At 38.3% G+C, this 21148-nt stretch overlaps 2 protein-coding genes across 2 annotated transcripts in view; one reads left to right on the top strand and one right to left on the bottom strand.

The window, feature by feature from the left end:
- The window catches only part of LOC139742240 (phenazine biosynthesis-like domain-containing protein), a 54335-nt gene extending 49649 nt beyond the window's left edge, over nt 1–4686 (bottom strand). Inside the window, exons 1-2 of the mRNA XM_071652819.1 lie at nt 4524–4686; nt 1948–2047 (exon numbers count right to left, since the gene is read on the bottom strand). Coding sequence (XP_071508920.1) covers nt 1948–2047; nt 4524–4625 — 202 coding nt within the window. The 5' untranslated portion in view covers nt 4626–4686. The remainder of the gene's footprint in view (nt 1–1947; nt 2048–4523) is intronic.
- Nucleotides 4687–7112: 2426 nt separating this feature from the next.
- Nucleotides 7113–20934, top strand: LOC139742230 (eukaryotic translation initiation factor 4E-1A-like). The gene is made up of 7 exons (XM_071652806.1): nt 7113–7155; nt 10520–10710; nt 11232–11295; nt 12286–12399; nt 13274–13413; nt 14423–14477; nt 16874–20934. Exons 1-7 carry the CDS (start codon nt 7123–7125, stop codon nt 16931–16933), a joined length of 657 nt encoding a protein of 218 aa, XP_071508907.1. The 5' UTR covers nt 7113–7122; the 3' UTR covers nt 16934–20934.
- Nucleotides 20935–21148: the final 214 nt, after the last annotated feature.

Genomic DNA, 21148 nt, shown 5'->3' with positions numbered 1-21148 from the left:
GATGAGGAGCTAGAATAGATGAGAAAGAGGAGGTGGAGGAGGAGGAAGGAGAGGCAGAAGAGTGGGAGTTGGATTAGGAGGAGGAATAGGAAGAGGAGATGGCGGAAAAGGGAGAGGGGTGTCTTTTATCCTGCTGCAAATTCACTTGCTCACATTGACTGCATTCAAAAAAGGATATTTAGTTCAGTTCATTACACCTTTGGTCCAAAAGATTTGTATGTCATTTAATACTGTCTGCACAAATACAAAACACAAAGATACATATCATCTTCATCTATTCAAATAGGCACAGTTGATGCTTTCCCCTCTACACATGAAGAAAATGGGACATGAAGTGTGCTTCCCTCAGTGATAAAGTAGCACTTTAAAATATTTCCAGAATTGTATTGGATACTTGTAGAAACATGAAGTTATATCTAAGTAGAAAACTTGGTGTATTACACATACACACACACACACACATACACACACACACACACACACACACACACACACACACACACACACACACACACACACACACACACACACACACACACACACACACACACACACACACACACACACACACACACACACACACACACAAAGACACACACAAACAGATATATACACCTATGATATTTTGTCCTTGAAGGTTTGCCTGGTAAAGGACTCTGGCCCTACTGGCTTACAGTCCACCCTCCAAATCCCTGGAAATTTCAGCAACGAATATAATGAAGATGGAATATAGCATCCCAACCTTGTTTTGAAAGTAGAATCTGCACGTAACAATGTAATATTGCTGAGTTTAACCAGAAGCATTGTTTTCTCAAGTGTTTATGTACATCTTCCTCTGACAAATTCAAAGGTCAATTCCTTTACTTGCTATCTTTAGACACACTCACTTCTACTGTTGTTTGTCAAAGGGTGTGCAACAGGATATTTATTAACCATCTGGCTTGCTACACACTCTACAGTTTTTGAAGACTCATGGTGATCGAAAGCAGAACTTTTTGATCTGAATGACGAAAATTGACATGTAAATTGGGGGGTCTAGATTTTACTTCATCATGGTATATCAAGTCTAGAAGCATGATAGTGATTTTTTCTTCAGAATGCTTGTGTGCAAGGATAGACCACAAATCTTATACTCTGTCATGTTTGTATTCCTCTCTGATCATAACATGTGATTATCAATGTCATGATCATTAAATATATTAGGAATATTCTCTCTCTCTGTCTGTCCATCTGTCTCTCTCTCTAAAAATAGTCGCACATCATTAACCATAACATGATGCATGACATATTGCAGTATATAAAAGCAATATGTAACAAGCCATTCATGACCATATTAACCCACAAACTTATGATTAAAAATAGTTTGTAAGGTGGCATATTTGTACATGTATGTATGCATCACATGCTATTGATGTCAATTGCACATAAATCTGATGTATTAAACTCCATCTCCCTTTAGTGCTGTAAAAGCTATTATTTACACAGATGAGGTCAGTCATTTTTACAAGATATTGTTTTTTTCAATTTGACACGGAGGCTATCTTCAGTGCATGCCTCTTTATTGTATATGTCAATATTTTCATGTGTTGTTAAATTCACAGCCCAATATATTTAGTGATTCACAAAATTGGGGAAGATTAAATTCTCAAGCAAATAATACATAGCTTTTACCATAGAAAACAAACAGATTACATCTGTAATATCAGCAACTCCACAAGTGTAAGAAAATTACTGTTGCAGCTCACATATTTCTAAGAGTGGTAACAATTTTCCACTCCTAAACATGTGTCATTTCATGTATGATTGTAGTTAAGATTTACGGTCATATGTGAAATCAGTATGTTGGTAAGCTTTAAGAATTAGAATATGAATTGTTATTCATATAATCTACTATGAACTCTTGCAAGGATATATTTTTGTTTACATTGATAATGTAATCAAGTTTACCACTTTGAAGAGTTTCAGCAGAATTTGCTGGATGTACATATGCAGTTTCAGACAGATTCATTTCCATGGCGATCTTCAGTTTGACATCATCTGGAAAATCCTTTGGTGCATCAATCAAGGGGAAGCAAGACAGAAAAAGAGATTTGGTAGCATGGCAGCGGCATATTTAGCATAATTTACTCCGTAGAGTATCTTAACATTCTCAGCTTTATGGTTCAATAAAGAATGCAATTGTGCAATGCACTATTATTTTTTAATCAAATTTTGTTCTCAGGCTCTTAATACTGGTGTCTGATTGGTTGTGAAATACCAAATTAGAGAAGAGTTCTACAATTTTGTAGCACATCTACTTGCAAAATGATTTGTTTTTCAAATAAAAGTGCTCAGTGTAAGTTAACCATTAATCAATGTAAAACAAACAACCAACTTCGATGAGGTTACTTTACACTTCATTAGAATTATGAAACCGCCTGCAAACTGTTAGAAGGCTTAATTACTGAGCACCTGGTACACATGAGTGTAATTTCAGTGGCATGGTTTACACTTGAACTATTTCTATAGACCAAGCCTCTGTATATTGATTAGTGCTTTGTCTGGCACACCATTTCTACATTTCATGCCACTCGTAGCGACTACATGCTGCACCTACCACCCCAACACCACTTCCTGAACGTTACTAAAGAGGGATCACACCACTAACCACTTCTAGGCTAATGGGTCAAATGTGCACTACTTTCACACACACCTACGCACAGGAGATATAAGTGGGAGGTAGAGGTTTAAGTATGGAGCAGGACAGGTAATATGTGACCCTGCACCACAAAACCATTATTTTTCATCCAATTTCAGTCAAATTTTTAACCTTGAACTCGTAAGATTTTACTCTTTCTTATCAGACTAATTCATATTTGGACTGGATTTCCCCTTTAACTAAAAATCCATGTCTGACGGCTTTTTGTTGGTTTTGTGGTGCAGGGTCACAGATTATCTGTCCCGCTCAATACTTAACCCTCTGCCTGCCACATTTATCTCCTTTATGGGCAGATTCTACAAGAACAGACTCTAAGCTTTAAAACGATGTATAACTCAATTCTAGTGGACCCTCCTAAACTATCAAAATATTCTAACGAAAGCACACACTCTGGACAAGTGTGAACGAAGAAAAGAGGCTCTGAAGTGCAGGGTCTATATTCAAGCACTTAATCTTAATCTGAAGCCATGCTACCTGTGCAATGAATGGGACAAAAAACAAGATATAAACCTCTGTAGCGACAACAGATTTTAAAAAGCTGAAATTTAACATGCTTTATTACCACATTCTGTCCATATCAATGTCAACTTTCATAGCAGTAGCATTATACTTTCTAAAGTTATTATTAGAGTGGAAGTGAAGAGTTTGCAAAGGATTTTCAAGAAATGAAAAGGGGCCTCTAAGAGTAGTAAGACATACCCGACGACACTATGGTACTCTACTAAAAAAAATATATATATACATGTATATATATACATGTATATATATAAATATATACATATAAATATACGGATGGTTGTAGAAAAACTGCTGAAAACCCACTTTCCCATTCATTTCATGATCCCAAACTCAAGAATAATGTAGAAGAATAGCTCTTTCAGAACATATGGAAAACTCAAAATTGACTTAGCTGACCCGTTTAATCTTTTTTTTTGGGTCCTCACAGAAAATCAAGGGGTGTGACTTTTTGTTGATTTTGTGATGCATGGTCACATATTAAGTTAATTAGGCACTATCTACTAAAATGTTGGTATCATCTTGTGTAACGGCCACATTAAAAACATTTTGATCTTTCAATTTGAGAGCACTACACAACTGTGTAGACACGTCTAACGTTACAGCTCTTCTTTTATGCAATATGAATTCAAAAGAAACAAAATGGGATACAGTTACCAACCTCCCTTAATTTTGCTTTGGAGGGGAAAAAATACTTGTTGCGTGCATCTAAACATCATGAATATAGATTTATAGTTTAAAAATATGCATTTCGACCCTCTAAATGTTCTACACGTATAAAAAAAAGGGAAGAGTAAAATTAAACATACAAGAGCCTCTTCCCTTCAATTAGTAGGTCTACTGACAATTAATTGGAAAAAGAAAGGAGTTAAAGGGGTGGTACAATTCTATTCACAATCAAAGAAACTGAAGGGCAATAACACATATGACAAGTACAGTGTAACTGTAAAGTACACTAAAAGTTAAAACACTGATGACAGAGTCAGGCAGAGTATAAAGACTTTTTAAACTTAGCCTAGTACCACTGCTACCAGGTACTATTGACGTCATGATTACATGATTGTATGCACGTTCGAATGCAAATCAGATTGTTCCATGACCTCCTCATGTGGCATGATGACAGTGACTTGACATCAGTTGCCACGATTAATTAAGCCTCCGTGTTCATTTAAATCCGTCTTTTAAGTAAATGACGACAGACAGCAAACAAAAAGCGAATAGCCGTGACGGCGCGCGGCGGCTGCTTGCAGCGAGACACGGGCATTGGGCTACGCCGTTATCGCTGGGGGCGAAGCACAGCTTTACCTACCTCAGCTGCGCTGGGCACAGGACAAACTGCTGCAGGGTTTCCAGTGAATGGTGCTCTTGCAAATGCGTCCACAGTGTACAGAGGTACCGTTTTACCTGCCATTTTTGTATAAAAGAGAAAATCTACAGCTCTCAAGGCAAACGAAAACGCGAAATGCTGGAAGTGTTAGGATAAAAGCAACGCGGATCAGATCACTTGCCGTAGTTCTACCACTAGCGTTACAAACACTGATCTGACTCTCGCATACATATAATATGTTCAACAACAGCTACTCGGATGTGTACATTTGCACTAAGCAGTGCAGTACATACATACAGCAGCAGCACGTGCACTTTGCTTTATACATTTTCACATCATCACACGTCTGCTGTTTGTGAGCAAGTGAGGGCGGCACAGCACTTTGATAGAAAGGCGAAGGAGAGCAGCAGAGCCGTAACGGTGGTCGAGGGGGGTGGCAGGGAAACGGGAGAAGGGACGATCGGGGGATGAGGGAAGGATCGAGGAGGAGGGAGAGAAAGAGGAAGAAAAACGGAAGAGGATGAGGGGAAGAATTAAGAGGTAATTAAAGGAGGATGGGAGAAGGATGAGGAGGAAAGAAAGGATGGTGAGGTATGACGAGGGAGGGGATGAGAATACAAAAGGAGGAGGAGGAAGAGTCGGAGGAATTAAATGGAGCTATAGGAGGGGGGGGGGGAGGAAGGGAACACTGAAATTTGAAAGTAAGATGAGGTGCATGGAGGAGCCAGGGAAACTGAGAAGAGGGAAGAAGAGCGGATGAGGAAAGGAGGAGTTGGAAGAAGAGAAGGAGGAACATTTTCGGAGGAGGAGGATAATGATAGTGGAGGGATAGTGGAGGACCGATGAGGAGAATAGGGAGAGATTGGGAATAAAGAATCCCACTGAATAAAAGCTTGGAACGTCATCAAAAACAACATCAACACCACCACACATTCATTGAAAGCTTGCAATCAGTTCCTCATATAGGTTCTTATGTGTAACCTTTGTAATGTCTGTGCCAGATAGGCCTAATAAGTCGAAATGTATACACAAATTCACACATTTACTTATTTTCAGGATAGACAGGAAATAACACATGGAGAGTTAATGTGACTATGACATAATATGCCAAATAAATCTATAAAGAAAGAAAATTAATCACAGAATGAGAACCAGAGAGAGAGAGAGAGAGAGGGAGAGAGAGAGAGGGGGGGGGGGGGAGAGGAAGGGAGAGAGACTGAAAAGGATAGGGGTGGGTGGGGTGGGAGAGCTTAGAGAGACATGGAAGGACGGTATAATGTCAAGAGCAGAGGAAATTGCTAACCAGTCCAACTTCAAGGAAAGACAGAAGAAAGAAATAGTGAAAGAAGTGTTTTTGTATAGGCCTGAATAAGTAGGTAAAAAATTATGAAAAGGAAAGAAAGAACTGAAGAAAGAAAGGAAGGAAGGAAGAAATAGAGAAAGAAATAAAGTAGGCCTATAATTTGTAAGTAAATAAAACTACAGAGCTAGATGCGGCTCAGCTGATGGTACTACCACCATGGACCGTCCATGCTACCACGAGAGAGGCAGAAAGATTTTATCTTTCTACCTCCTGTTGTAAAACCTGTCTCCATGGTTGTGTTCTCATACTCTTTTAATTCTAGTTTTCATCAAAGTACATGTATTGTCTTCTTTGACTTTCTAAATTCAATTAATCAGTAGATTTGAGATCGTGTCCCGCGGCATGAACATTAAACTTTTTGCGCCAGTAAAAGTGTCCATTTCATGGCTACCGGGTTAGAATTCTGCTTTAGTCCTTGAACCAAATAAGCTTTATGCTTGACACCAGTTGTAAGCCTAATTTTGTTCCTTACCCTTCATTTTCCATATTGCTTTAATTTGCAATAAGCAGTTTTAGGTATTAGTATTAAATCCAGAATAGATAGGATAATTGAACAAACATGGGAAAGTGGAAACCAAAATATAACACATGTACCACTTCCTTTTCGTTGACGTATAAATCAGAGCAGTTGTGTGATTGAAAACAAAAATCAAAACAGTTTATAACTTTTAAAGGTACTGTTTACCATTGGGTGCAGTGAGTAAAAAAAATATGTTGGAGCTATCACATTCGATGCATAATATGTGTATTAGTTGTATCACAAAACATCGATCCTACCATATAACAATTTCGAAATAAGGCCTATTAAGGAGATATCACTTTATTTCTCAATAAACCATAACTGTAGACGGTTTATTCTTGAAAAAATTTTATTTTTATAAATATTGTTTACATTTTTTGTGGTATTTTCATCACATCTATTGTTTATCCCTAACTCACACTTTAGAGCTAAAGCTGGGTTTCTGTCTCATCTGCAAATGGTATAAATAATGTCTATTAAAAATATCTTACATGAGCTGTGCAGTTCATATATTAAAGATAATATTTACAAACTTGTCAAAATCGGTGAACCTAAAGCTGCCTCAAGAAATTAATAGCGCAGGGTTATGAAACCCAAAAGTGATAATTTTCATCATCAAGCACCCGAATAGATCGATCCACCTGATTGCGTACCACGTGACACATTGCGCTAAAGAGCTGCTGGGAACTTCTCGAAAAATGGCTTCCGCCGAAGTAGCAAAGCATGAAGAGGTAATAATTTTGCGGATTCGTGCGTTTCTTATCATGCAAAGTTGTATTGATGGTATTAATGCACTACTCAGTGTTATCGTTTCTTTGACACAAGTTTTTGCTTTAAACTGTGGTGTTTTTTGACATTTTATAACAATTTCCTCTGCAGACTGCTGTACCGGTGCGAAAAACGTGTGCATAATCTGTGTGACTGTGTATGACAGTGAATGAAGCGTGCCGACAGATTTGCACACACGTTGTTTCTGCGGATGGGATACGAGAGTCAGGTCGGTCGGGCGGCGCGGTCCACGGCCATACGGTGGTACAAAATACATGGTGCATGCTCAAAACTGTTGCAAACTACAGCTGCGTAAACTCGTAATTTGATATCAGTTTTCAAAGATCATATTTACTCTAGAACCTAGTACTAAAATAAACTGAGCAGCAAAGCTTGGTTTAAAAGTTACTACCATGTTGACCAAGTAATATCCTGTCAGCAAGAGCAAGTACAAGTAGGCCAACCTAGTTAAGAGCCTGTGTTGTGTGTCTTGTGAATGTGATTGTGTGCGTTGTGCAGTGTGGCAGTGTCTGTGCAGTGACTAGGCAATACTGGGCCAGTTTTGGGGGTGTTTTGACAATATCTATTCTAACTAGTTACTCTTATAAACCGAGTTCATGAATTGAACTCAAGATTGGGTTTATTGTAGATTCAATGAATCTCCCACCCTTCTTAACTCAGATACAACCTGGCTGGGATGGCCCTGGAGCATTTTGATGTCCATCAAGGGGTTAAGCTCTGTAGGGTTGTACTGTATTTTATAGAAGAACAGCCCTGGAATGATTTTGCTTCTCAGATTTGATCTAGGAGGAGTTTTGATCAATTGTGGGAAAATACTTTAAACAAAGTTCTCTACCAGTCCTATGTAAAAAAACCTGCTACGCACGAGAAATTTTGTATAGCAATCATATTTAAAAAAAAAAAAAATGCGTAGCAAATGGCGATGCGATGCCAAGAAAATTATTCCCTGGAGGAATACAGCTAAAGTAAAAAACTTGAACCAAGGACAAGTTCAAAGGTTAGACTTCCCGTGACAATAGTCAACCTCAGGCAAAAATGCATATAGGATTTCGGTTTCTACATGTACCTGCTGGTAGAATTTTGGATGGTGCTTTGGTTGAATCATGGACAGTTTGCTTAAGTAGACTATGTGTTTACCAGAAATGATGTTTACCAGAAATTTCTCTGTAATTGTTCAGTTATTTGATGAAGAAAATTGTCAAGCAAGTACCAATAGCACACTTGGATACCTTCATCAGTAGGTGCTTACCTACAAAGTATCATGCCCACAGCATGAGAATTGTGATGCAGTCTCCCACCTATATAATCAGATGGTTTGAAAACACTGTAGCAGTCTCTCACCAATGCCAATGGCCTGAGATTGGCATGATGTACAGTTCTATATAACCCATGCACAGGTTCCAAAATTGAGAAGTGTTTCTGTTTGTGCTGGTAACTTTAATTTGACACCTGTTTGAAAAATCAAATACAAAACTTGAAAATGAATGTTAAGTTTGTAGTTTTCATGGATCTTTCTTCTTCTTGTGTATGAGAGTTTAATGTGGAGTTTGGGTAGATTGATGTCAGATAAAGGGCAAAGGCTAAGAATCTTCAGGTGGTGAATGAATTTGTAGCAGAAAATGACCTGTCTTCTAAGCTATGGGTCATGCAAGTGTAATGTTGGACAGGAATTTCATTGCTCTGCTCACAGCTGGAAGTACCTGATAAGAAGGAAAACAGAGTCTGGTTCCATATTAAATACTGGTTTACCGGTACAAAGTGTTTAATCACACTGGCACTGGTCCGATGGTCCAGGACTAGGAGAAATCACTGTCGGACCTGTAACTTTTTCAGGAATGGACCAGTTAAAATGGAAAGGCTGGGTACCTACTGGTCAAAAAGATGGGTGGGACCAGTAGAAGAAAATGGGTTAGTGTGCAGCCTTGGTTTATCTGTAATGCATAGCTGTCATTTGTCATGCATGATGAGAAAAATAACTACCTTGGTACCCAACTGCAGAAAACATTGTGGTTATGGTTGATTTATCATGGATAAGGGTTCAAACACCACAGTTGATGGATGACTGAGGGGAAAAAAAACCAACAAAACAAAATAAAACACATGACCTCTGTGTTTGGTGCCAAATATTAGTTAGTTTCTCTGTTAAAAATTGTATTGCCTTTGCCACAAAGAATTGTATGAGAGTAAGATTTAGAGGAAGTTAGGCATTTGATGCAATGCTATTTTACTATTGTAATAGAAGCAGAAAGTGTTTCAATGTTTCTTTACTGGTAGCTCATTTTCTGACACATGAAATTATGCAACTAACAAATCATGAAAAAAAAAGTAATGGGCTGGTTTTGATGGTTTGATCATCGCAAATAGCTAAGAAACTACAGGTGAGGGATTAATTTCTTGAAGAAAATGTTGACTTGGCCTCGGTGCCATGTGCCAGGGGTCATTTCATTTTGACCAGGAATTTCCTCTCTTGCGCCAATGCCGACGATACCTCTCCAGCAGTAAGCATAGGATACAGTGCCATACTACTGATATACTGGTACCAGAAATATTTCTATGTGTGTAACTTTTACTCATACAACATGTTCGGAAAACTGAAAATAGTTGATGAAATATATTATGATTAATGGCATGAGGTGGTTTATCATGGCTGATGGATTTGAAACCAGGAAGGAAAGGGTGGATTAACAGAAGGAAATAATGACTCGGCTTTCACACAGGGTACTAGGTGTGATTTATCTTTCGGTGAAAAAATTGTCAATGCATGTGCCACTGCCTGTAGAATTGGTTCAGAAAGGCACAGGTGACGATGCTATACTACTGATGTGCTTGTACTAGAAGTATGTCTGTACATAACTCATTCTTTCATGTGTAAGGGAAGAAAAAAAAAAGATTTATTTGTGATTTGGGTGGAATGATCGGTGATTATGCCTTGGAAGCTGCAAAGGAAGCAATGAATATGTGGAAGGGGAAAAATGATCCAGCCCCTGCACTGTGTATCAGGAGTGGTTTAGTTTTGGTGAGGAATTTCACCACTTGCACCACTCACGGCAATACACAATAAAAAGAAGTGCATATAAGGTGCTCCACTACCAGTGTGCAGGTATGAGAAGTGTATGTATACTAAAAATCATTTCAAACAGTGTATTGTTTCAGTGACATTGGTTATTTGCCAAAGGTGACTGTGTATTAAAAGTAATTGACGAAAAGAATGGGGTAAAATGAGATTGACTCCAGTGTATATAAAGATGTGAAAATTCACAGATTTTATTCTCTTTATTTGTGAATTTCTTCTGTATGCATCTGTAGGACACTACCACCGATACAAAGCAAGCCGCTGGAGATGAGTCTGCCGTGAGCCTGCTGAGTCCAGAGAGTCTCATCAAACATCCACTGCAGAACAGGTGGTCCATGTGGTTCTTCAAGAATGACAAATCAAAGGCATGGACAGATAACCTCAGAATAATCACTGCCTTCGACACAGTAGAAGACTTCTGGGCGTGAGTCAATCTCCTTGCATTCATTTGTGAAGTTTCTTTCTACACGTTATGTGACTTACACAATTTGCATTTACTAGTTTGACCTTTATTGAGCCTATTTAAGCAAGTCTACATTCCGCTACAGTACAGTGATGAAGTTACAAAGGTCATGACATTTACACCCTTCTGTGCTCCAAAGAACAAGGGTTTTGCAATTTGGTCTGTGTTCAAGTTGTGCATCAAATGTCAGAAACTGATTTTGATCTCCTTCTTTTCTAGATCGGCTTTTACTAGTACTATGCATCATCTTTTTGTCCCCCTGCAATAATAAGTCGTGGTATGCAGCTGGTTTGCTTTTTGACTGTCTGAAGCTCATAAAAATGGAAGCAACTGTTAGGTTTAAATCACAAAGATAATGATAGCAAATTAAACATTGAAAAAAATGCATTCCATCTGGGCTGTCTCATTTGAAGCAATTTCTGTAATACCTCTTCCACTTATGTCTTTTTTTGCACCCCTTTCTCTCTCTCATCAACCAACAGATTATATAATCACATACAAGTAGCAAGCAGACTGGCATCAGGGTGTGATTACTCATTATTCAAGGTAATGTCCATTTTGTTGTGATCGTCCTCTTACTGTTTAGACAAAAAAAACAAAACAAAAAAAAAACCCCAACACTGTCCATTCTGAGCACCAGAGTACCTGAACACAAAAGAAGTGAGGAGTCTTCCATTTTGAGTAGACTGTGGAGAACACTGGACAGTTTGAGCCTCAATTATGTGATGATTTTAAAGGACAAGTTCACCTTCATAGACATGTGGGTTGAGTGAATGCAGCAATATCAGTAGAACACATCAGTGAGAGTTTGAGCAAAATCGGACAATCCGTTAAAAAGTTATGAATTTTTGAAGTTTCTGCTCAGTCACGGCTGGATGAAAAGACTACTATAGCTTGTGATGTCACATGAGTACAACGATATAAAGAAAGAATAAAGAAAATTCAACATATTTCCATTTTTCTCGCATAACAAAAGAACACTCGACTTCTCTCTTTCAGAAGGCAGGGGGAATAATTTTACCCTTAACATACGTCAGTAGCAAGTCGAAGAACTGTGCACTTTATTCAAAAAGTAAAGTTTTGTGAAATTCTCTTTTTCTTTTCCTTATATAGTTGTACGCATGTGACATCATACACTGTAGTAGTCTTCTCTTCCAGCTGTGACTGCGCAGATACTTAAAATATTCGTAACTTTTGAACGGACTGTCCAATTTTCCTCAAACTTTCACTGATGTGTTCTACTAATATTGCTGCATTCTCTCAAGCCTTATATGAAGGTGGACTTGTCCTTTAATGGCTTCTGATATGTATTCAGTGATCTGTTGATGAGCCTCGGCGATCTACAAATAAAAGAATGTTTGATCTTATGCGGCAAGAAAAACGCATGACATTTCAGTGAGGACGAATACAGGGGCAAATTTATACAAACATGTTTCTATTGCTTGTCTGAAGGTCAGGTTTGACACATATGCTTGCTGCCATTTCTTTTGTGAGATGGTGCTGAACCGACATTTCTTCGCTTGTTTCCCTGCGCAGGATGGTGTGAAGCCAATGTGGGAAGATGACAAGAATATAGATGGTGGCAGGTGGCTGATTGGATTTGATAAGCGTTCAAAACCTCAAGACATTGACAGATGTTGGCTAGAAACGGTGAGTGTGCAGTTTGTTTCATTCTAATTTGCTTTAGGACCCCCTCAATTATGGCATCACTGATTTTGCAACAATGTGCAAAAAGCAGAATGTAACACAAATGTGTATTAAGCTGAGCAGTGTTTTGCTGGATATTTAAAAGTGTAATGAAAAGAGCAACCCCCCCCCCCCCCCCTCCCCCCGAAATGCAGTCAGAGCATTGAGGTGTACAGGTAGGAATAGCATTTCCTTGTGTATAGCTATAGAGTAGATGGTAGAACTCTTCAAGGGAATGATGGATCAGTCGTTTAGGTTAACTGCAGACTTCATACGGTCGTTAAATCATTTTGGTTCTTAACTGCAAAACACAAGAATGTAGAATATGTTGCTAAAAATATTCCAAGTTCAGAACCAGAAATAACTAGGCTTACTTGCATCATTCTTGTGTTTATCAGCATGGCAATGTTCCTATAAATGTAGAAATCAATGTGTAGGTTGACTGTGGGCATAATGCACTTAGGACTTATCATTGTGTTCAGAGCTCCAGTGAGTCTTTGTTGCCAAGTACTGTAAAAGTGGATTTTTCGCGGCAGTAATTTTTCTTACTCGGCTGGGTAAGATGAAATTTGCATGTTTTTTTTTTTATTCCACGGAATCAGGACATTAACTACTGGAACATATGGCATGCAAATATACTCACATGCTTTTACTTTTCATGCCTGCTTCTGATTGCGTGAAATGCGCGAAAATTTCCACTTTTACAATACCACTAGGTGGCAATGCTTTTGTTCCTTTGCTGTCGGAAGTACTCGTCAAAAGACTTGTTGTTGATTCCTGTTATGTCATATGAATCAGATGTCAACTTGACAGTGTCACATGACATTACCTTCTGTAGATGCTTCTGATGGTTGGAGAGAGTTTTGATGATGACTCCGACTTGGTCAATGGTGCTGTGGTCAACATCAGGAATAAGGGGAACAAGATTGCAATGTGGACAGGCGACAGGAGGAAAGAGGACTCGATATTAAATATAGGGTGAGTAATTCAATGCAATGCAACAGTAGTCAGGAAGATTTCCTCGTGAAAGCTTCCTCTGTAACATGGGTTATGTTCAGAGAAACACTGGTCACTTTTGGCTGACTATCCACTGTGTGAACTACCCTAGTTGGCTCTATTGATGAATACTTATGATAAGAACAGCTGGTGTCCCTAGGATATTCTTTGTATTGTCTAGATAAATGTCAACGCAATGGAAACCATGATGCCTTAAATAAAATGGCTCAGTGCTTCTGTTTCTTTGAGGTTTGCAGGGAGAAAACAGGATCCCAATATTTTTCACTCTCTTTCTGGCTGCTGCTTCATAATCATATTTCAAGGAAAATTGATGCACTAAATGGTCAATATCCATCTTTCTTTGTAGTGTTTCAAAAATCTGAGATCACAGTTTCTCACTGTGCTGGTATCAGTACCTCTGGGAATAAAGTGAAACTGTTGTTAGTATTTCCATGTTGTGCATGAAAAGCAAACCTTTTCTGGGTACTTTTGTCAAATTGCAGCTGGATTACCATGTTTATCTTGTAGAGGAAAGGGAATGTAGTGTGACCATGTCATTTTGAGAAGACAGCAATAATGACTCCTCCATTAGATTTTGCAAAATAGATTGTTGTACTGAGAACAAGCCCTGGAAAGAAGAGAAGAATGACCACTAATCAGCATTTAGTGGGAAGGATCTACAGGACGCTTCTGTTACAAGGAACATGGTTATAAAGAAAATTCCTTAGAGCGAAGCAAAAATTCAGGTCCAAAAATCATCACCATTAAAGTCTATGGGACAAAATTCCCTTTGGTTATACCAAAATTTCGATATAATGAAAGAAAACTGCTGTGTCCATGTATAGTGTTATAATGGGACTTCTAGGGAGCTGCCTGTTTTTTTTTTTTTTTGTGGATATGATAATTGCCTATTTTTGAAAACTTCCTCAAGACATTGTAACACATGATTTACACATGGCTTCCTGTGTTATATTCCAATTTTCTTTGCCAGTCGCAAGTTCAAAGAACGATTAGGTCTACCGCCCAAGTACCCTGTGGTCTTTGAGGTAAGTTTAGGGTGTACACAATGGTAAAGCTAAAAAGTAAATAATATTTTTAGGCTGTTCTTGATCCCCTGCCCTGTTTCCATGGAGACTGGAAATGCTTGAAGTGCTGCTTTGAACAGCATCTTACCTATTACGAGTAAAGGGTAAGTCCTCTCTGCCATGTAATAATAGCAGTGGGAAATATCTGCACTATCTCCAAAGATTGAAGAGAGAGCAGTTCATTGAAAACAGGATTTTTTGGTTTTTGTTTAAGAGCACCTTGTTCTACTCTCGTTGTGAAACAAGATGCTTAAATGAAAAGAGCTGTCAATATTTACAAGGACAGAGACAGGATTTCCTACATGCATTCCGCATATCTTGTGTCACCTAAATTCAGCTGTTGTCTGTGCCACCCAGAGGTAAGGAAGGTTAGACATCCCTAATGCAGGGCTGCACACTAACTTTTTTTTTGGTGGCCCGATGGGGCCACCAAAATCATCAATTTTAGATTTTTGGTGGCCCGAGAGAAAAATTTGGTGGCCCGAAAAAAAACCAAAACATTAAAAGTCCTTTTTTTTTTTTTTTTTGAGTCAAATATTTAAGTTCTATCATAGTAAGAACTGGAAGCTGGACATATCTACTCATAAATAAATCTCAACAAACTCGCAACACTCACTCTCAGGCACTCATTCAGTCCTTTTCATCCATCCTTTAAACAAATTTAACTGCTGAATGGTGAAGACTAAGTATAGATATTCATTGACAGGCACATGGGTTGCAACATCTAAACATAAATAAATGACATCAGATTACATGCAAATAATTAAGAAGCTAGAAGAGCATATTTCTATTTCTCAAAACACAAAAGACAAAGTTACTACGTTTGCACACACTCACTGCATGCATGTATACATTTCCGGCGCAAAAGGTTACAAATTTATTGACATACTTTTCCAAAAATTTTGGTGGCCCGAGGCGGGCCACCAAATTTGCCCTTTTTTGAAATTTGGTGGCCTGACTTTCATTTTTGGTGGCCCTGGGCCACCGGGCCACCGTTAGTGTCGAGCCCTGCCTAATGACTAGATTTGTAAAAATTTTTTATTGCTGATTCACCACATGCCATGTAATGCCAAGTGCACATTGCAACAAAACTACTGGTTTATCTGAATACCGTATTCGCCGGCGCAAAGGCCGCAGCGCCGTATAAGCCGCACCCCCGATTTGAGCAACGCAAAAAAAAAAAAAAAAAAAAAAAAAACCTAAAAAGTAGGGTGAAAACCTGATGCTTGAAGACGAACGATGAAGACACTTTACGGTAAAAAAAAATACTTACACGGAAATAAACGAGTGGGTACCATACAAAATACGATGTTCTCGCACACACGTACACACGTAGATACATCGTTCAATCGAAAAACTCGAACAAGCACTCGAACAAAAACTCAAATTTTTGCCAATGAGGTAATAACTTAACAAAAATGAACAAAACACGCTCAGAAGTACGATTGTACTCTGAAAATAAGGTATAATGATACGAAAGCAAAAGAGAGAAAATGAGAGAAAGGGACAGGTAATCTAGAGAACATACGCCACAGATAGTACAACGATCTTCGATTGTGGGAGTCGCTAGTCCAGTCACATTGTAATAGACAGGTGGTTGTCTGTGTATAGTCATAGACAGGTACATTGTAATAGACAGGTATTCATGTAATAGACAGGTAATCATGTAATAGACAGGTACTACGGTACATTGTCATAGACAGGTACATTGTAATAGACAGGTAATCATCATCACTCATGTAATAGACAGGTTCTGACAAACACTTATTGGTTAGCATAGCGCTATGCTTTGAGCTTAAGTTTTATTTTTGCTTCATTAAAATTTCATAGAAAAGACAAAGAGGACATACTGATGAGGAAAGTCAAGTTGTGAAACAAACACGGAATGCAGCTTTGCTTGTAAGATTTGTATACCGGTATTCATATCATCGGGGGATGGTTGCCTCCTTGGTTGCCTATTGTGTAGTCCCATACATGTATAAATGTGTTAGTTTTTACTCCCGATTTGCCGGGTTGCAGAGACCAATTTTGGTTTTGCCGCCAGAAAGGCCGCACCCCGACTTTTCATTTTTATTTTTCTGAAAAATACTGCGGCCTATACGCTGGTGAATACGGTATGTATTTTCTCTGTGTTGAAGCTTACATTCATTGAATGATAATGATAATAATAATAATAGCAATAAGAGAGGTGTGAAATGGAATGAATTTTGTTCCTGAATGTTTAATAGTAATCTTCATGACAACTTCTTTCATTCTTTTCTTCCGCTGGATAAAAAAATAATGTGAATGATCTCTATTACTGTTGATTGTCATTACATATCTTTTATTCTGTTCACCGTCCGCATTCTCCCTCCCAGGCACACAAGGACACAATGACAAAGACGGGGTCCATGGCAAAGAGCCTCCACACCGTATGATACTTGCCCCCATCCCTGTGGGCCAAGGCGTCTGTCCCTTTCTCCCTTCTCTCTCTTCCTTCCAGTCATCTTGGACTCCAATTTCTCTCCAGTGCTCTCAGCAGATTTGCCAAAGCGCTCCTGCTAGATTACCATGAATTCCTTGAGAACACGATGTGGCTGAGCGACCTTGGAGTGCAGTCTCTTATTGTGAGTGCCGGGATGCAGCGGTTTGATCTGTGAAGTGATCTTAAAAGTGGCGAGTAGCACACATGGGTCGTCCCCAAATGGGCAGGGGGAAAGGATGTATTTTGTGTATGCATTCACATGCAAATGAAGTGGTTGCTGAGACATGCTTGTTGCCTGTTAGAGATTGGGTATCAACTGTGTTGTCAACAACTCGAGAGTGGACTCTCATCATTAGAGTATAAATGATACAGTGATTCATAAGGATGAAAATTTAAGTGTGTTTAGTAAGGACAGCATGTTTCTTACGATGACAGTATTGTAGAGTAAATTATATCATTATGATTCCAAAGAAGAAATCCCAGTCCCACATTCTAAATAAGAACAAGTTCAATTAAATTTTGGCAAGACATTTGTCAGAAAAATATGCTTTTGTGTATTTTTAGGGGGAGGGGAGGAGAGTGATAGAATTTCCTTTTGATACTCCCATGTTCACTTTATTTTACCAAATGTGCATTGTATTTAAAATCAGTGCATATTCCCAAGTCTATTGGCCATCTTCACATAGGACAACTTGTTCATGTCTTTATACATCACAAGTGTTGTACTGTAAACATATCTTTATGTGCTTCAAGTGGCAAGATTGATTATTTTGTGTCTGTACATAATGTATTAGCTGATGTGTTTAGTTTCCCTCTTAACTTTATTATGGAAATAGCAAGGAATCGCTACTTTATCATCATTGGTTTCGGGATGAAAGATACCCACGAATGTTGAAAATTATGCAACATTTGTGAAATCAATGAACTTTCAAGTTTTACTTCAGTTTTGTGAATTTGTGTATGCCTTTACAGTTTTGGATAAATACACACCCTGTACACTTTATCATAATAACTCTTTGGTATGAATGTTAATGCGTTAATCCAGGAATTTATCTGAAGATGTTAGAAAAAGATGCAAAACTAGGGCTGCTGTGCAGGAGCTTTTCAGTCACAAAATAAATTGGCAAGCATTTCCAAAGAATGTTTAGTTTCAGAAATCACAACCTCCACTGAATCTAGTTTAAAAAGTGGTTTTCTTGTTCTTATGATAATTTTCATGCTCTTGATAAGGCATTGTGCAGCAAACATTTCAAATCATACCTTTGTGCAGCACACACATCAAATCATACCTTTCATCACCAACCTTGATTTGAAGATCAAAGAAACACTTATATGGAATTTTGACAAGTTTGAAGAAATGTTGTAACAGGTTAAGAATCCAGAAAGTTATGCAATAATGTGCATTACAGGACATTGTATTCTACTGGTTTCATAACCATAACATTGCAGTGAGAAGTCCACATTTGTAAGCATACGCACAAACAACCTATTTTTTTTTTTTTTTTTTTAATAATGTGTGATGGATTTGATTTTCTGTGTAAAAAAAAAAAGCATGTGTAATGATTGAACATCCTGGATGTGTCTTCAGAGGATTCTCCAAAGTATCTTTTTTTCCCCCAGAAAACTAAAAGGGGGAAATTTTGGCATTTCATATAACAGAGGAAAGGATGAGTGTTGCAAAGTATATGCAACATAAGATGCATTGTCGCCAAATTTGCACTTTTTAGGTCATCAGATACTCCCTTATGTAATAACATGCTCATATCGTTGATATCATTTCCTAATGTTTGCCCAGTGTGAAAAATATCTTAACTGATCTGTTACACATTTTTTCTGGTTTGCCAGCAAGTATGAAGTTCCTTGTTAAGGACACATCTTTATTATAGACCTTTTCATGAAAGTATATACTTTAATAATTGGTACATCGATGCTGATAACGATATAATTAAGAATAATTACAGTAAAAGCGATTTCTTTGTAATGTAGAATTCATATTGTAATTTCTTGCAGTTCATTTCATAAAGAATGAAGTAGCCTGTTATTGATAGATACAGTAATGGTGATATGATATACACTGATTATCACAAGACAAAGGACATTGGAATGCACCCTTCCCCAGACCGAGCATAACGTACAGATTAACAAAAGATATTGCAGGGAAACGTGTATTAAGTTATGTTGATCTAGGGGACGGTGCATTCCAATGCCTTTTATTAACTATGTTAGTACTTTGGCAATGATTTACAAATGATGTCACTGGCAGAATATTGGTTTTGAAGGTTTTTGTGGGAATATCCAGGTTATCTTAAGAAAAATCGTAGGAATAGTAATATAAAATGTACGACACATATTCAGATATTCTTTTGGCCACATGATGATCAGGGTCTTATGAATTGATATCATTTCGATATGAGTCAACATGCATTTGCATTGAATAGTTCGTTTAACATCCATCCACATTATTTGTATTTACAGTTTCAACATGAAAATATATTTCTGAGATGTAACATCAGTATGTGATGACTGCAGCAGAGTTGAGCAAGCTGATGAAATTGTTTGTTGTTTGATCCCATTATCCAAAGCTTCAGACGGTTTGTATACACAAATTTTAATGTAATTTTGTTTTTAAGTCTTATCTTTCTAAAAATCCTTTACTGATTAATATTTCTGGAAGTTTATCCAAGCCTTTATTAGTGGAATAACTTTTGCCAACACTTTATCGACCACAAAATTGTGGTTTTCTGTGATTGCGTGTCCTGTTCCCAATGCGTTATGTTGCTTTGAACCTGATAAGTCTAGGGCTAGTTGGATGTACCTGCAGGACTTCGAATGTAAAATTGATATTCAGCTAAGACCCCGTTTACAGTGAGTGAAAGGGCCGGGCTCGGCCGCCACGGAGCCCGGCCTTCATTTAACTGTAAACGCACATAAGGCCAAATGCGGTACCAAATCGGCAGCGCATTTGACCAAGCTCTGGAGGTAGTCTCAGCCATGGCTCGGCCCAGGCTCGGCCCGGCCTTTTCTCACTGTAAACACAAACTGGGCCAAATGCGTACCAAACTGCGACCGGCGCGCTCCCAATAATAGTCGTTTGTTTACAAGCAGAGCGCCACTACGACAAAATATTGAAGGTGTGAATTAAAAGCCCGGGCTGAACCCTCCAGTGTAAACAGACAGAACTACGAGGCCGAGTACTGAAATTGAGGCCGGGCTCAGCCTCGGCTCGGCCCGGGCTCGGCCCAGCCCTGCACTGTAAACGGGGCCCTGGTGTATCAAGAAGAGAGGATTTGCTTATGTAATATCTCTGTCAGCGAATTCTTTAAAATTATATACTTCAGATTTCTGGTACATTTTAGAAATTCTCTCATTTGCAGTTCTGTGTTAAAATTCTCTAATTTGATGTTTTTGCCCCCCGACACGAAATGTACGACAGACCTATGGGACAAAAGTGGGAGATGGCGGTCATTTCTAGTTGAAAGATTGTGTCGCAGCAATTTTTGTGTGAAGAGGAACATGAAGGCCTGAGATCAATACAGGGGAAACTCAATATAACAAACACTGCTATGACAAGATATTGTATATTACGAGGAAACATTTGCAATCTGATGTTGTGATTGGCTTTCTGCTAGAGAATTCACAATCTCCACACATACACTCATAATGTACATAAAAACAAAATGTGTCACACAGCATTATGTATAACATGTTTGAATCTTCCACACACAACACATGCTTGACAGAACCATCACTTTACATACCAATTCACAGACGATCATGAGATGATCATCTCGATAATGACTGCATTTAAACTGTACATTTACAAATTCGAACATTCATTAAGAAACACATTCTTAGAATCATATTTCATGGGCGAAAAACATTTTTCACACATATTGGTGAGTAATTCTCTCACACATATTGTCAGGTTACCAGTATTAATTGAAACATGATCTTTAGTCCCACATGTACAAATTAGTGTCTTTATGTCATTTTTTAACCCGTTGAGGACGGTTTGATTTTGTTATAACACGCACTTCCCATAGACACCTGCCCGAGTATACTCGGGACTCGTCCTCAGCGGGTTAAATGCAAACTTATATAACAAGATATCGGCTATAGCGAGGGGTTCCTGTTCAATGCAACTATGTTCTCTATGATTTACTTGTTG

Source organism: Diadema antillarum, unplaced genomic scaffold (assembly GCF_040938485.1).
Source record: "Diadema antillarum isolate AM-2024a unplaced genomic scaffold, OU_Dant_1.0 seq00000989_RagTag, whole genome shotgun sequence".
In the NCBI taxonomy this organism is placed as follows: domain Eukaryota; kingdom Metazoa; phylum Echinodermata; class Echinoidea; order Diadematoida; family Diadematidae; genus Diadema; species Diadema antillarum.
Note: the sequence above shows the minus strand (reverse complement) of the source record. Positions and strands in the feature narration are given on the sequence as shown.

Bases quoted from the DNA above. Each gene is read 5' to 3' on its own strand.
- LOC139742230 (XM_071652806.1), top strand. From the start codon at position 7,123: ATGGCTTCCGCCGAAGTAGCAAAGCATGAAGAG. The intron at 7,156-10,519 runs GTAATAATTTTG...ATGCATCTGTAG, and splicing joins AAGTAGCAAAGCATGAAGAG to GACACTACCACCGATACAAA. The intron at 13,414-14,422 runs GTGAGTAATTCA...TTTCTTTGCCAG, and splicing joins GACTCGATATTAAATATAGG to TCGCAAGTTCAAAGAACGAT.